Source organism: Camelina sativa, chromosome 8, assembly GCF_000633955.1.
Source record: "Camelina sativa cultivar DH55 chromosome 8, Cs, whole genome shotgun sequence".
NCBI lineage: Eukaryota > Viridiplantae > Streptophyta > Magnoliopsida > Brassicales > Brassicaceae > Camelina > Camelina sativa.
Genome location: NC_025692.1, coordinates 17,189,586 through 17,204,123, shown reverse-complemented (window position 1 = coordinate 17,204,123; position 14,538 = coordinate 17,189,586). Strand labels below are relative to the sequence as shown.

General features: G+C 33.8%; 3 protein-coding genes and 1 long non-coding RNA gene across 4 annotated transcripts; 2 read left to right on the top strand and 2 right to left on the bottom strand.

The window, feature by feature from the left end:
- Positions 263-4,182, top strand: LOC104707348. Its single transcript, XR_754623.2, has 2 exons — positions 263-555; positions 3,963-4,182. It is a non-coding gene; the product is annotated as an uncharacterized LOC104707348 (long non-coding RNA).
- On the top strand, positions 4,559-5,989 carry LOC104707347 (uncharacterized protein At5g39865-like). The gene has a single exon (XM_010423675.2). It carries the CDS (start codon positions 4,833-4,835, stop codon positions 5,859-5,861), a length of 1,029 nt encoding a protein of 342 aa, XP_010421977.1. The 5' UTR covers positions 4,559-4,832; the 3' UTR covers positions 5,862-5,989.
- LOC104707346 (GTP-binding protein BRASSINAZOLE INSENSITIVE PALE GREEN 2, chloroplastic-like) lies at positions 6,095-8,361 on the bottom strand. The gene is made up of 3 exons (XM_010423674.2): positions 7,076-8,361; positions 6,808-6,975; positions 6,095-6,591 (listed from the first exon to the last, which is right to left on the bottom strand). Exons 1-3 carry the CDS (start codon positions 8,303-8,305, stop codon positions 6,184-6,186), a joined length of 1,806 nt encoding a protein of 601 aa, XP_010421976.1. The 5' UTR covers positions 8,306-8,361; the 3' UTR covers positions 6,095-6,183.
- On the bottom strand, positions 11,593-13,887 carry LOC104707345 (polyadenylate-binding protein-interacting protein 12-like). Its single transcript, XM_010423673.2, has 9 exons — positions 13,415-13,887; positions 13,141-13,251; positions 13,012-13,056; positions 12,852-12,924; positions 12,648-12,760; positions 12,485-12,544; positions 12,287-12,403; positions 12,153-12,214; positions 11,593-12,058 (listed from the first exon to the last, which is right to left on the bottom strand). Exons 1-9 carry the CDS (start codon positions 13,772-13,774, stop codon positions 11,998-12,000), a joined length of 1,002 nt encoding a protein of 333 aa, XP_010421975.1. The 5' UTR covers positions 13,775-13,887; the 3' UTR covers positions 11,593-11,997.

Here is a 14,538-nt window from a genome sequence, read left to right as displayed (position 1 = left end):
GTAAAGTAAATAAATAAAAAGAAGAAGGAAAATAAAAGATTCTCGGAGTCTCCAAGGGAAACAATTACAGAGAGACAAAAGGCACAAAAAAAAAAGAAAAGAAAGAGATCATCGTTATTTCCATTTTTCCCACAAAAGAGGTCTCTCACTAAAAAAAGAAGCAATGCTCTTTTCTATTTTGTAGTAAGTAACACTTTGCGCTTTACAACAAACGATTAAATAAGGTAAAAAACTTCTCATTAATGGCAATAAAGTTCTTTTTTGGTGGTTCTTTCAAAATCAAAACAGAGAGAATAAAAAAAACACAAACTTGTAAACTTTATTTATTATTTACTGTAATGTAATCTCTCTATAACAACACCACCTACGTATTGGCCTTATTGCTTACGGCGTATTTATACATATATGGAAAGATCCTGTGTCCTTCCCTACATATAAAGATTCTGTTTTTCCAGTTTTTTTTTTGTTTTTTTTCTGAATCAGATCCTTATTCTTGACCCCTTTCGATCAGATTCATGGCAACGACTCAATCACACACCTCAGATCTTACTTCTGGTAACGTCACTTACTGACCCATCTCTCAATTTTTCAGATTCTCTTCTAAATTTGATTCCTTTACGTTTGATCTCTGCCTTTCCTTTTTCTCAAATTCTTAGTGGCTTTCGTGTCCAAATCCTCTTACATCGGATTTTTTTTATCTGTTAGGTTAGGTTTCGTTGATTTGGGTTTGGATTTAGAATTACTAGTTTTGCTTTTTCAGTTTTTGGTAGTGGTCTCATGAATTCACTAGTAGCGTAATTGAATTGCAAGTGTTCAAGTTTGGAGAATCTCGATCTCGTTTCTGTTAGGATCTGGGATCCAAGCTCTTTGATTTGTTTAGTGTTCCTTAAGTTCAAATTTTGGATTTTTTTGCATTAGGATCTGCTTTTGTTTTTTTTTTTTGCCGATCTTGTTGCAACCCTTGTTTTGTTCTTGTTTCTTCAACTTCTTATCCGACCATGCTATTGTTCATTTGGCATCTCTCACTCATACTCCTTCAGAAAATCGAATGGAATGTTACTTTAATTGCAGAATAAAAACAAAGATTTATATGTAAATTGTTTCAACATAAAGTAGAAAATTACCGAGGAGAGAGTATATGTTTGGAGGCAATAAAACTTGTCATAATCTTGAATTTAGCCATAGACTGCATATTTAACCTTCTTCCAAATTTCAGTGGAGCGACAAAATGCAGAGGGTGAGAAATTTTCATTTAAATATTTATTGGTTTTAAGACAACTGATTTAACTTTTATTATATAGGAGATGAGATTAGTTATGATATGAAAAAAAAGAAAACCGTAGAGAAAGGTGGGAAGGTGGGAAGATATATATGTGGAGTTCGAACAAACCAAAATATTAGATTGTGTTTCTTTAACTAATTATTTTTTTAAAAATATGTGTTAAATTGTTTTCGTTTTCTTTCTTTGATCGACAATCATTTTTTGTTTTATATATTTTTTTAAATTATTTGGTTTTGCTGACATGTCACAATTTTATTGGTATAGTGACTTGTGTTTTATAAGATAAAATGATTGTAAGGTGATGTAGATTTTTTTATACCCTTAAGTTTTCTTAAAGAAATCGGTACAAGGTTTTTCTAATCTAGAAACGTGATTTGAAAGACAAACTTTAAGTTAGTGCATCTTATATATTGGCACTGAAGAAAATCATACAAGAAAGTACATAAATCTTAAAAGAACTATGTGGAGTTATTGGTTTGAGATTTAAATAGAGTTTTAAAGATTTTAAATGTTATATAAAATCTATTGTTATTAGATCAAGATTTTGTTAAATTCTGTTAAAGTTTAGTGTTATTAGTTTGTACTTTGTTAAAATTCATTTAAAATCTTAAAAAAATTGGGTTATTGGATTCAGACTTTTATAAAGTCATTAAAAGTTTTGTGTTATTCAATTAAAACAAGAGGCATTTTCAAAAATACCCCTTTTTGAAATTTTTTTTTTAAAATGCCACCATTTTCAAAACTCTCCCTCTTTATATATAAAATGACCAAATTACATTTTCTATGAGTGACACAAGAATGTACAGTCACCAAAATCGAAAAAAAAATTCCCACCAAAAATTATTTTTTTTTCCGCCAAAATCGAAAAACATTCTCGCCAAAATCAAAAAAAAAATCCGGTAAAAAACGAAAAAAAATTCCCGCTAATATTTTTGATATTTATATTTTTTAAAAACCTTATAAAAACTTTGTAAATGCTTTAAAAAACTTTTAAAAAACCTTTTAAAAAACTTGTATACGTTTTTAGAAGGTTTTTAAAAAGTTTTTTATAAGGTTTTTATAAGTCATTTACAAAATTTTTACAAGGTTTTATAAGGTTTTTAAATCGCTAAAACCTTAAAGTCTTGTAAATTTTTTTGGTGGGAAATTTTTTTGACAAAAAAAAAATGTTCTGAAAATTTTTTGGCGGAAAAATATGTTGGAATTTTTTTTTTCATTTATTGATAAAATATTTTTCATGTAAGGGTAAAATGGATATTAAAATTAAAGGAGGGAAAAAAAGAAAATGACAAAAAAAAGTATTTTTGAAAAGGAGTATATCAGAAAGGGTATTCCTAACAAATTCTCTATTTTGAACTTTGTAATGTTTTTAGAGAGATTAGCATTTACACCTACTTCTCATCCATCTTTTTACACTTAGACATACTTTCTACTCTTGCTATACTTTTCCAAGTTTTTAGCTTAGGTGTCTTTCTTTAATGGCAAAACTGCCCTGGAACTATGGTTGGTCACATTTCTATTAAGTAACTATGTTATTTTCAGAAATATGTTATCACTCTTAGATGGTAACCAAAATTAAAATCTGACCGCTCATGTTTGAAGTGGAAGAATAATCCAAACATTTTGTGTGTTTTATTCCTTATTCGATAGTTTCCCCTTTCTTTCTCTCTCTCTTTTTTTCTCACTTTCTTTTATCTTTATTATCATTTATTTAGTTATTATCAATAAATTTCGTATATTTTTTTACACAAAATATTATTATTACACTTTTTCTACATTTTGTAACATCCGCGAACCGCAATCCCGGTTTAGGATGTGCATCGATCGATGCAAAGTTGGTTTGTGCTGTTCGAGTTTAAGTTAAATATTGCGTTTTGGGGTTAGGGAAACTCTGAAATCGCTTATAAAAGCAGAAACTCGAGTGTTTGGCCGAGTTTGGCCGTTTCTACAAAAAAAGAAAGAGAGAAAGAAGTTTTTGGTTGTTCTTGAGAGTTCTTGGAGGAGTTCTTGGAGATCTGTGGTTGTTCATGTAGAGATCTGTAGCTGGGATCGTTGTAGGAGGTTCCTAGGAGTGTTTCTCTTCCTGTTGAGGTTCAAAATCGTTTGTGGCAAAGGTAAGTGCATGACCATGGCTTATCTAAGCCAGAGTTTTCTCTGATCTGCTTGTTTATGTGTTGTATGGCTTGTTAGAACGTTATTTGAGACTTTGAGGCTTTCTTGTGGCTTGGGATCGAGTTTGATGGTTGTAGGAACGAAGATCTGGCGAGAAGCTTCGGGGAAAAACGATGCTCGGCATGTGCGTCAGTCGATGCAAATGCAGGACGACGCGTTTGACCTAGGAGCATCGGTCAATGCCATGTGGAGGCGTCGGTCGATGCAATTAGGGATTTCATGCTATGTCGAGTATGTGTCGGTCGATGCAGTGTGCGTGTCGGTCGATGCAAGTGAACCTTGCGTCGGTCGATGCAAGCGTGTGTTGGTTGATGCAACCCTAGTTGGTGTCGGTCGATGCATGGTTGGCGTCGGTCGATGCAGAGACCTGGTTTGTTGTTGTTTGGTTATTGATTGTTGGTTGTTGGTTAGAGATGTCTCCTTGTGTGTATAGCCCAGTAGATGGGAGGATTGTCTTACTGAGTGTTTATTAAATACTCATGCATTTCGATTTGTGTTTGTGGTGCAGGTAAAGGCAAAGTGTGATCGTGGAATCAAGGCTATGAAGAGGAGGATGTTCTAGATGCTTTGTTGTTTGCTATGTGTCTTTGTTAGGATGCTAAAGTGGAATTTAGTGGTCTAGAACGCATGTTAGGATTGCTGGTTTATAATTTATTTTATGTTCAGGATTGTTATTGGAATGGTGTTATGTTATTTCCTTTAATGGTTATTGGTTATTGGATTCATTATTTGTTATCCGTTGTTGTTATTGTTTGGGGTAGGTTGCTAGTGAGTATGAGATCACTAGATATTAGGATTATAAAAATAAAAATAAAAATAATAAAAAAAAATAATATAGTAATGAAAATGAAATACAAATGTTGAAGAAAAAAATAATTAAAAGAGAAAGAGAAAATAGAGAAAAAAATGAGAAGGAAAAAGAAAAAGAAAAAACAGAAGGTTAGTTTAGTTGGAGGGTGTAAGCTGTAATTTGATATAAAAAAAATATATGAATAGTAGAAAATGGGTGTAATGGTGAATAGTTTTACAGAAAATAGGTGTGGGTGTAATTTTCTGTGCAATATATATATGAAATGAATATATTCAAACTTTTAAAGTAAAAAACAAATAGTTTAAACCTTTACATCTTCTTCAAACAATCACATCTTTGAACTTACTTTACTTCAAAAACAATCACAAAAATAAATAAATATGTTGATTTTTTCATCAGAGCCAAAGCAAAAGTCACATTTTTCCCACTTTAGAGCTTTGTCTTAATCTCACTTACTCGACCGTTCCTCTCAAAAAATTTCAAAAAACTCAATTTTGAATCTCAGAAAAAAGGAAGTTTCCGGCGTTAAATTCGAGAAGAAAAAAAAAACACAAATCTCCGGTGATAATGGGTTGCGTCTCATCGAACCTCCTTAATCACGACGAAGACTTCCCACAACTCGGCGGTGGAAGCTCCGCCTTTGGCCACCACATCGTCAAACTCACCTCCACCACTTACGGTCTTCTCACTCTCGATCCTCCTCCTTCTTCTCCTCCTCCTTCCTCCGCCGCATTCTCATCCGACATGCCTATGACACCGCCGGAGAAATTCAAGATCGGTACTAAATCTAAGTCGTCATTGTGGTCTGAGCCAAGGGTAATCAAGTCTGAACCGGAGGTTATTAACTCATGGGAGCTAATGTCTGGTCTCGACGGTGAGAGTTTCCGATTCACTCCTCTTCCGAAGACTCCGGTTAAGTATAAAGTCTTCGGCGGAGAGAACAAAGAGAACTCTGAACCTAATCGGAGAAACCCTAGAAAAAACTTGAACGACGACGTTTTGAAACCGTTAGATCCGAACCGAGATGATTCGGATCGGAGAAACGCTACGAAACCGTTGAAGGATCTGAAATCGGCTGAGAGATTTGAGAGGATTTGTCCTCCGGGAGGAGAGAACCGTGTGGTGATTTACACGACGTCGTTGCGCGGTGTTCGTCGGACGTTTGAGGCGTGTAACGCTGTGAGAAGCGCGGTTGAGAGTTTAGGTGTTGTGGTTTGTGAGAGAGATGTGTCTATGGATAGAGGTTTTAAAGAAGAGCTTGTGAGTCTAATGGCCAAGAGAGTTAAGGATGATGGAGCTGCAACTGCATTGCCGCCTCGGGTTTTTGTGAAGGGAATGTACATTGGTGGAGCAGAGGAAGTGTTGAGACTAGTTGAGGAAGGTTCTTTCGGAGAGCTGATCGGTGGGATTCCGAAAAAGAAAGCAGGAGGATGCGAGAGCGGCGCGTGTGATGGATGCGGCGGTTTGTTTTTCTTGCCGTGTTTTAGGTGTAATGGAAGCTGTAAGATGGTGAAAGGATGGGGTAGTGCTGCTGTGGTTGTGAGGTGTAATGAGTGTAACGAGAACGGTCTTGTTCCATGTCCTATTTGCAGCTGAGAGTTCTGAATTCACTCTTTTTCAGTTTGTGTCTCTTAAGCTTATGGGGTGAAATAGACCAAACCTATCTATGTTTGTTTGATGATCCGTTATGTATAATTCAATACAAATCCTCTCATGTTCTATAATGTCATCTTCTTCTTCTTCAAACTTGTCCAGTTGAGATTGATGCTATATAGGATCACAATAGGTCGACGTAATGAACCTTTTCTATGAATGAAATAAAGCTTAGATGAAAAAAGGAAAAGATCAATCTTGGTGAATTTCATAGAACGAGTAATTTCAACAAACCAAGAAAAAAATTACTAGCTTATAAGAAGAGTTACATTGTTGGTATTGTATCTGAAGGCTGTGACACCTCGCGGCAATGTTCTCTGTCGGAAACAGAATCTGAAGAAGAAGACTTGTTGGGTTTTCGTTTCTTCTGCGTTTCCTCTTTGTGGATTTGGTTATAATTTCTATCAGCTTTGGCAACGATCTTGGAGACAGTGAAACCAGAGTCTTCAAAAGTGTGTGATCTTTGCGGGAGCAGTGAGTCACGGCAGAAGACATCAATCCCCTCGTGAGTCCATACACCTAAAATCGCTTCTCCTTTGAGTCCTATCGCAAACCAACCGAGACCTGAAACAGCAATATCTACTGAACTTGTGTCCCAACTGCTTCCACTCACTCTGAATTCCTTTCTAACCCATTTTCCTAACTCTTCAACACGCTTCTCTCCAATTGGTGGCTTCATCAAGAATCAAAATGTTCAAAATGGTTAAGACTTGTATAAAGGATACTGTTCAAATCAAGCGTTGATCCTAACTAGTTCAAGATAGTTACAATTTGATAATTATCTACAACCGAAATGGTCTTTCAAGTTATGTAATCTCTCAATGGTGTTCAATACAAAAATTCATCACATTTCTTTCATCTACAACTGAAAGAAAGCCAGAGCTTTTACCTGCAATCGACAACCGAAATGGTCCTCAAGTGTTTTGTAAGCGTTCTCTTTCTTCCCCATGTGAAGTGGAACATAAGGAGACGCCCAAACTGTTACATACAACGAATTAACAGATGATTCATCAATGTCAAGTCTCATTAATCCACCAATGTGCACTGTATAACCTTCCTGCAAACAAAGAAAAAGAAAAAAAACTCCAATTAACAGTCTCACATTTGGTTACATGTATCCAAAAAGCCAACAACACATTCAATCTATAAAACCAGACCTTGATCCTGTAAGTCCTTGGTGTAAGTTCCTTACTGATATGAACAAGTTTCTGCTCCTCTCTAGTAAGCCTCGTAGTGATCTGATGCGGATTCAACAACCCCGGAGTATCAAACAACTTAGCCTCAAAAGGCAAAACACCTTCAATCCTAATTATCCCCAATGTAGTTCCTGGCACAGGAGCCTCTGTCAAATGCCAAACTTTCCCACCAACCACCTTCCCAACCGCATTAATCAGCGTACTTTTCCCTGCGTTCTGCGATCCAACCGCCCAAACATGTCCTCTCTTCCCAGCCATAGCCGCAACATCTTCAACCAAATCCTTAACTCCCCAATTCTTAAAAGGACTAACGAAATGCAACTTAGTGATCTTACTTAACCCACCTTCACGAGCTCTTTGTCTAACCCAGTGCTCAAACCTAGTAGGAGACAACGAACTCGGTAACAAATCAATCTTAGTCACAACAACAACAACTCTAGGTACATTTCCTGGTCTCCCTTCTTTCCAAGCCGTATTGTTCTCATCAATAGTTCTCGAAACAAGCTTAGCTACTCTCTTTGGGAAAGAACCATCGAAATCAGAAGCATCAACAACCATCAACACAACAGTTCTAGCACCAGAAGCTGAACCTAGTCTCCTACCAACAGTATGATCAAAATCAAAATCAGGAAGTAGATTCTCAACTGTTGGATCTTTCACTCTCCCGTAATGCCTAAGTGAATGACACCTAGCACACACCAATGGTCTAACATCTGATGGTTCTTGTTCTGTTTCTTCGTCTTTAGGGTTTAAGCCAGAAGAACTGTTGTTTGGTTCAATGATAAACCCTCGTTTGATTGAATCTATAAATTCAGGTTCTTGAGAGATTGGTACAAGATCACTAAGGTTCAGATCGTTCCTCTGTTTCTCAGTTGATGGTTTAATGAAGAAACCTGGATGTTTTGGGTTTGAGTTTTGCATATGAACTCCACAACCTGGGCATACGGAGATGGTGATTGATGTGGTGTCATTGTAATTCCCATCTCTGTTTAGCGGAAGCACATTAGAGGAAGAAGAGTAGAAACGAAGAAATGGAGATTTTGATGTAGTGGTGAAGTGAGGGGGATTGAGATATGAAGGAGATGGGTTTGTTGTGTTGCTTCGTATGGAGGATTTGAAGGAGGAGAGAGGAAGAGCGAATAAAGGTTTAAGCTTTGTTGATGAAAGCTCTCTCGCTACTTTAGAAAGCATTTCACTCTGGCGGTAGACGACGCCGATGAAGGGACGAGTGAGAAAAAAAAAAAAAAAAATTTAGGTTTTTATTTTTGTTTCTATGAGAGGAGGAAGACGAGTGGTTTTTTAGTTTTGGCAAATTGCGAAAAAGGTACCTGTAGTATTCATGTTTTGTAAAATAAAGTACTCATGTTTTGTACATCTAAACTATTAAACAAATTGTAGGGGGAAATATTTAACCTGAGTTTTTTTTTTAATAATTTAATCGATTTTTTGTTTAGTTTAAAATAGAAAGTAAATAAATTTTCAAATAATTCAAAATTTAGCTTAGATTTTAAATTTCTTTTACAAGTTAGGAGGATATATGATCAAATTAATATTTAGTGAAAATCGTTTTTAAAAAAATCTTATTCCTATTGAGTTGATTTTTATAGATGTTTATTGACGGTCAATAAATCCACTAAAAATATGTTTTCTCTCACCAATTAGAAAAACTTAAAATTTAATTTTTGAAAAACAATAGTCCGGAAAATTGCAACGTTCTTGATATTTTAGGGATTATATGAAACCAAATTCGAGTTGGTTGTATCAATGCATAAAAGTTCTAGGTGAGTTGTTCTACCTTTTTGGATTTATGTTGTTTATGTTGCTAATTAAAATTGAAACAGTTTGATTTATGTTATTTTTGAATCTTGTAAAGATCTTGATCATTAGTTTTCACTATTTGATTGGGTTACATTGAGTAGAAAGAAAAATCCACTTTTTAGGGGGAGAAGAACTCAAGTTTAAGTATTCAATAATATCATAAACTAGATTATGACCCGTGGTGTATCGTGGGTAAGTTTTTAAATTTTTTTTGTTAATATACTATTTTAATAATAATTTTGCTAATATACTCTTTTATTAGTTTTAGTGATTTAATATATAAACCGTGATATACCGCACAATATTTTTGTTTACTACAATTTTAATTAAATCAGTTTGATTCGACATATTTTATATTGGTGTTGTTAAAACATTAAAATGAGGATTTAACCCGTATTGAAATATCATATTACTGATAGTTTATTTTTTAGTATTATCAATTCAATCTTATAATGTCATATAACTTGTCATGTAATATAACTCATTTGTGTAATTTTGAAAATTTAATATGCTTAAATATTTATAATTTTAAACTTTTTATTAAGCTTAGATATATCAGTTATAAATTATAAACTTCTTAAAATTTTATAATTTACTATATATGTATATTGAACACACACTTTTATATTAATTGAATAATATATGTTTGTTTTTAAAAATTCAAATCACAATATATGCAAAAAAAATACACCTTTTTATTAACTTTATGTATTATATGATGATTCACTACATTTAAATTTTAAAATTAAAAAGAGATGATAGAAGAAGAATTTATTTTATCTGGAATAAATCTTCTAAATATCTATATTAATTATAGAACATTATATATATGAATAATTAAAATATTTTTATTATGTTTGGTTATAAGGATAGTAGAGAAAATTAACTAAACTTGTTTGGAATATAAACATTAAATAGCATTCAATTCAATGTAAAAACTTTCTAAAAAACATTTTTAAGTAAAAATTGCTGCAAAAATACTAATATAAATAGTTATTGAGAGGTGCCTTGTAAACCATTTTTGCCTTAGTCTAAAAATGGCAAGAAGGCCAACATTTTACAAAAGCCTATTCTGATTAAACAAAAAAAACTACCCAATGAACTAAGAGGCAACAAACAATATGGTAGTAGGCTAGTAGCCCTCTCTGAGGAGTAAGTTGAAAAGATGGAGAATCAGGGATTAGATTTAGAGCAATCAAAAACTGCTTGATCTCATTTTCTGCAACTATTTTCAAGTTCCATCGAATTGGAATTTAATATAGGTTCAGCTCCTTGCTGCAAATTATGTTCCATGGCCATGCTTCCACAAGCCTGCTTTAAGGTCACTTTTTGATTGTATATTACTACCTCTATCTAATATTATAAGCTTCTAAATTAAAAATGTGTATATTAAGTTTATTTTATACAAAATTTTATTTAATACTTTAGTTGGAGAGAATTGAACCAATCACAAAATTATTTATTTAAATTCAAAAATAGTGTTATTTTGACATGTTTTACACAAATTAAAAGAAAGCTATATAAGTTTTATGTTTCTTCTACTAATTGATAAGCTGAAATAACAATACGAATACAAAGATATTAGTATTCAAGTAAATTAATACTACATGTTATAAAAAGATTATAAAAATTAAATATAGTGAAAGTTTGTATAGAAGTAGATAGGATCATTACATTACAAAAGTCATTAGCATCATTACACAACACTTTTGACCTTTTGTTTGTTTGTGTGTTTTGGAAAAGTACAAAAGGTATCAAAGCTAATACAGAGATGAGTGCAACGAGAGCCACCACATCTCTCGAGAAGCGCAAAGATGGATCAAGCACTGTTGTTAATGCAACGAGCCACCACATACGCTTGACGTGTGATACTTGCAAATTACAATATTATCCTTTGGAGTTTTTTTTCGATTAAAAATGGCAACTCTGACCAAGTTGACTTGTTTGACAATTAATTGGAGTAAAAAATTTACACTGACCAATTCAACATTTGACTCATCACTGATATTTACTGATCAAAGGAGAACAAAGAAAAAGATAAATCTAAAAAGAAACAAAATAACTCAGCTTCAATTTTCCAAAGAATTTTTTTTAGGTCAATTTAAAACTGTTTTTGATAATTAATTTTAGATATTTTCCAAAACATAAATTTAATTCGTTTCGGGTATTTGACTTATGAAGTATGAACACAAACAATAATCTAACATTTTGCTATCTAAAAGTTTTAAAGATAAAATAATGAATTTCAAGATTCTTCTTTTTTTCTTTGTTAAATTTATAAATGCTTCTGAATTATGATATTTCTAGTTTGTATATTTCTTGCGACGACTTTTTTGATTCTCGACGTCAACATGACAACATATATTAGAAATATACACGTACAAATTAGTCTTTATTTGTTTTGTTAAATTTCATATACACCTAATTAACTGATTGTTAAAAATGTAGACTCATTCAATATGATATACTCACACGTTCATTCATTTTTTATAATTTTCTATCTGATAATTATAATTGATTATTTTTTGTGACAAACAGCATTCTCGTTTCTTAATTTAAAAAATGAAAACAGAAACTGACTTTTTCAACTATGAACACAGACTACTATGTACCTAACACTTTTCTTGATTAAATACGATTTAATCAAAGATATAAACAAGGACAATAAAGGCAAGTTGTTTAACTCTAAAATGTAGGAAACATTTTAAGCAACAAAGCAAGTTTTTAACAACTTCAGGGGGTAAAGAGTAAAAATAAATAACTAAAAGCGCCCATTAAAACAGAGACAAATCTTCTTCAAAAGCCTCACTCTCTCTGTGTTTTACTCTTCTGGACTGTGGTAAACATCTAAACGTAGGAACCCAAATCGAAGAAAAAACACAAACTCTCCCTAAGAGATTTACCCAAACGATCCCAAAAGCAAAAGGCAACAGAAGCATCATCAAGCTTCACAGCATTACATAGGGGAATGAAAAGCAAAAGACCAGAAGAAAATTTCAGACAAGCATTCTTTACATGTCTGTAGAGGAGCAGAAATATATATAAAAGCCTGTGTAGCTAAACGGTTAATGCATAGGATGTCGCGGGACAGCACGGGAACGAACAGGTGTCTTTGACGGACTCACCCTGCATAATCCAACCATCAAAATACGATTAGTGCTCAGAGATTCATAATCAATATATACAGAGAATGTTTTGAGAGTTGGTTTGTTCTTTGGACCTTATCGGTAAAGAACCAAGAAGGAGACCACTGCAGTTGAGGGCAGCTATTGCACTTTCAGCCTGCAGAAAGAGTAAAAGATCAGTACTTTGAAGCTTATTCTATTGATACAACCGTAAGAAGATGTGCTTTACCATGACAAACTCAACGAAACCGATGCGAGTTGGATGATGATAATCACCCAGCAGCCTCAGACGGTACACTTCTCCACACACAGACTCAAAAAACAGTTTGATGTCCGCGTGAGTGAGCTGTTGAAAAGTGAAACTAATTAAAGTTAACTCCTTTTAAGTTTCGGAATAGCTCAGCAAAGGAAGGAAAAAAAAACTCACCTTCTTGTCGATGTTAGTGCAGTAGATAGTTCTCGCACACATCTCACGCTCATCTTCACTCTAAAAAAACCAAAACAAGACTACAAAATCAACATCTTGAATCTAAAAAAAAAACATAACTTTCCACTGAGAATATGGTGAAACACAAGAAAAAAAATCTCACCCTCGGCAAGAACGTCGGGTTAACCGGTGCTATAGCGGTTTTAGAAGGCATAACCTTCACAGGATAGAACCCCAACATCGTACCAGACAAACTCAGCGCAGCTCTTGCACCCACTACAAGTACCAAAAAAATGACCAAACCATAAACCAACCATTCACAGGCACAATCAAAAAAAAGAGATTACATAATGAAAACTAATGGTACCTTCATCAGTGAACTCAATGAAAGCAAACCGAAGTACTGAGTTAGGGTCACCACATATACGACAATCAACTACCTAAATAACAAAATATATATAGTCAACAACAGAAACACAACACACCAAAAACAAAGATGTACTAGTCTATAGATGAACTAATTAAACCTGTCCAAAGCCGATAAACAAACCAGCAAGCTGCTCCTCAGTGACCTTTAAACCCAAAGAGTAAGATAGAATAAGTTAAAACACACAGTAGAGACTTAAACACTAAAGAAAGCTGGAGACTTTTAAAACCTGTTGGTCAATATCAGACACATAGACAGTTCTTCGAATGATCTCTTCACGTTGAGCCAAACTTGTCCTAGGATTCATTCTCCTTTTCCCTTGTTGTCCGAACGACTTCTTCTGTTTTCAAATCAAATCATTTTGACACAAAAAAGGTGAGATTTTTTCCAACTTATAAACACATAAAAAGGTGATAAATCTATCAAAAACCCTAAAGAGTAATTGTAATAAAAATCCCAAAAAAAACCCACAGAGATAAGAGACAAAAGAGTCATGTCCTTACCCGACGAAAGCCACCGTCTTCGTTAACAGGGAAATGTCCGGCAATACCAAAACCATTGTTAACAGCGAAGAAACCACCGTTAAACCCATTAACGACTGGCTTAGTAAGAGAAGGAGGAACAAACTCTTCAGCCATGGGGTTAAGCTTAGATAAGAGCTCATGAAGCTCTCTCATATCACGCTTAAAACTCTCACCACCGTCGGATCTCGCCACGTCGACTCCGATCTCTCCATTTCCGCCATGATCGCTGTTGTTAGAAGAGGCTCCTGATTCTTGACTGGTGACTGAAGACGGCGGCGACGGCGAAGAGATCAAACCACCAACTTCCACCACCGTAGTATCAGCTCCGATGACCGCCATGATCGTAGAAATCGAACAAAACCCAGAAATTAAAAATCCGATTTTTAAGACAAAACCCAACGATCAAAGTAAAGAGATATGGGGAAGAGAAATGAATAAAAAGGGAACAGTAGCTATAAGAAGAAGGGGAGAGCTACCAAGAAAGAGAAGAGAGAAGAAGAAAGAAGAGGACAAAAGAGTAATTAACCAAAGGATTAATCGCAAATAAAGTTTTGATTAGATGAGAAACATTAGCGAGGTTCGTATGGGATTAAAATCAAAAATAAATCTGAGTTTAATAATTTTTACTTTTTATACCGCGGTGAAAATGTTAAAACGATCGGATAAAGATAAAGTAGATAAATCTGTCGTACTACAGAGGAGAAGAGATCACGTCTCTGCAAAGTTTCAAAGAGCGATATTAGCAAACCTAAACCTACAAACAATTTAGAAAGTGTATTTTTTATACAATAACAGTGTATATTTTTTAACTTGAATCCTTAACAAAGTTTAAATAAACTACTTAAACTATTATTAGTAGGGTCAAAATCTGCATTAACTAATTTAAACATTAGTTAACTGTAAAAATGTTGATGAGGCATTGGACGCTCATAATGCATGATTTGGAGGCTGAAAGACACGACGTGAAAATTATAATTACAAAACTTATTTTTAACAAAATTAATATTTTTAAATTAAATAATTTTGTTTGCGTAAAAGTTTTACAAAATATTTTTCAAAATAAATCGATGATTTTTTCAATCTATTGCATAATTAATTTCAAA

Bases quoted from the DNA above. Each gene is read 5' to 3' on its own strand.
- LOC104707347 (XM_010423675.2), top strand. From the start codon at position 4,833: ATGGGTTGCGTCTCATCGAACCTCCTTAATCACGACGAAGACTTCCCA.
- LOC104707346 (XM_010423674.2), bottom strand. From the start codon at position 8,305: ATGCTTTCTAAAGTAGCGAGAGAGCTTTCATCAACAAAGCTTAAACCT. The intron at 6,976-7,075 runs GTCTGGTTTTAT...CTTTGTTTGCAG, and splicing joins CAAGGACTTACAGGATCAAG to GAAGGTTATACAGTGCACAT. The intron at 6,592-6,807 runs GTAAAAGCTCTG...TTCTTGATGAAG, and splicing joins ATTTCGGTTGTCGATTGCAG to CCACCAATTGGAGAGAAGCG.
- LOC104707345 (XM_010423673.2), bottom strand. From the start codon at position 13,774: ATGGCGGTCATCGGAGCTGATACTACGGTGGTGGAAGTTGGTGGTTTG. The intron at 13,057-13,140 runs GTTTTAAAAGTC...TTGGGTTTAAAG, and splicing joins TGTCTGATATTGACCAACAG to GTCACTGAGGAGCAGCTTGC. The intron at 12,545-12,647 runs GTGAGATTTTTT...TGGTTTTTTTAG, and splicing joins ACCCGACGTTCTTGCCGAGG to AGTGAAGATGAGCGTGAGAT.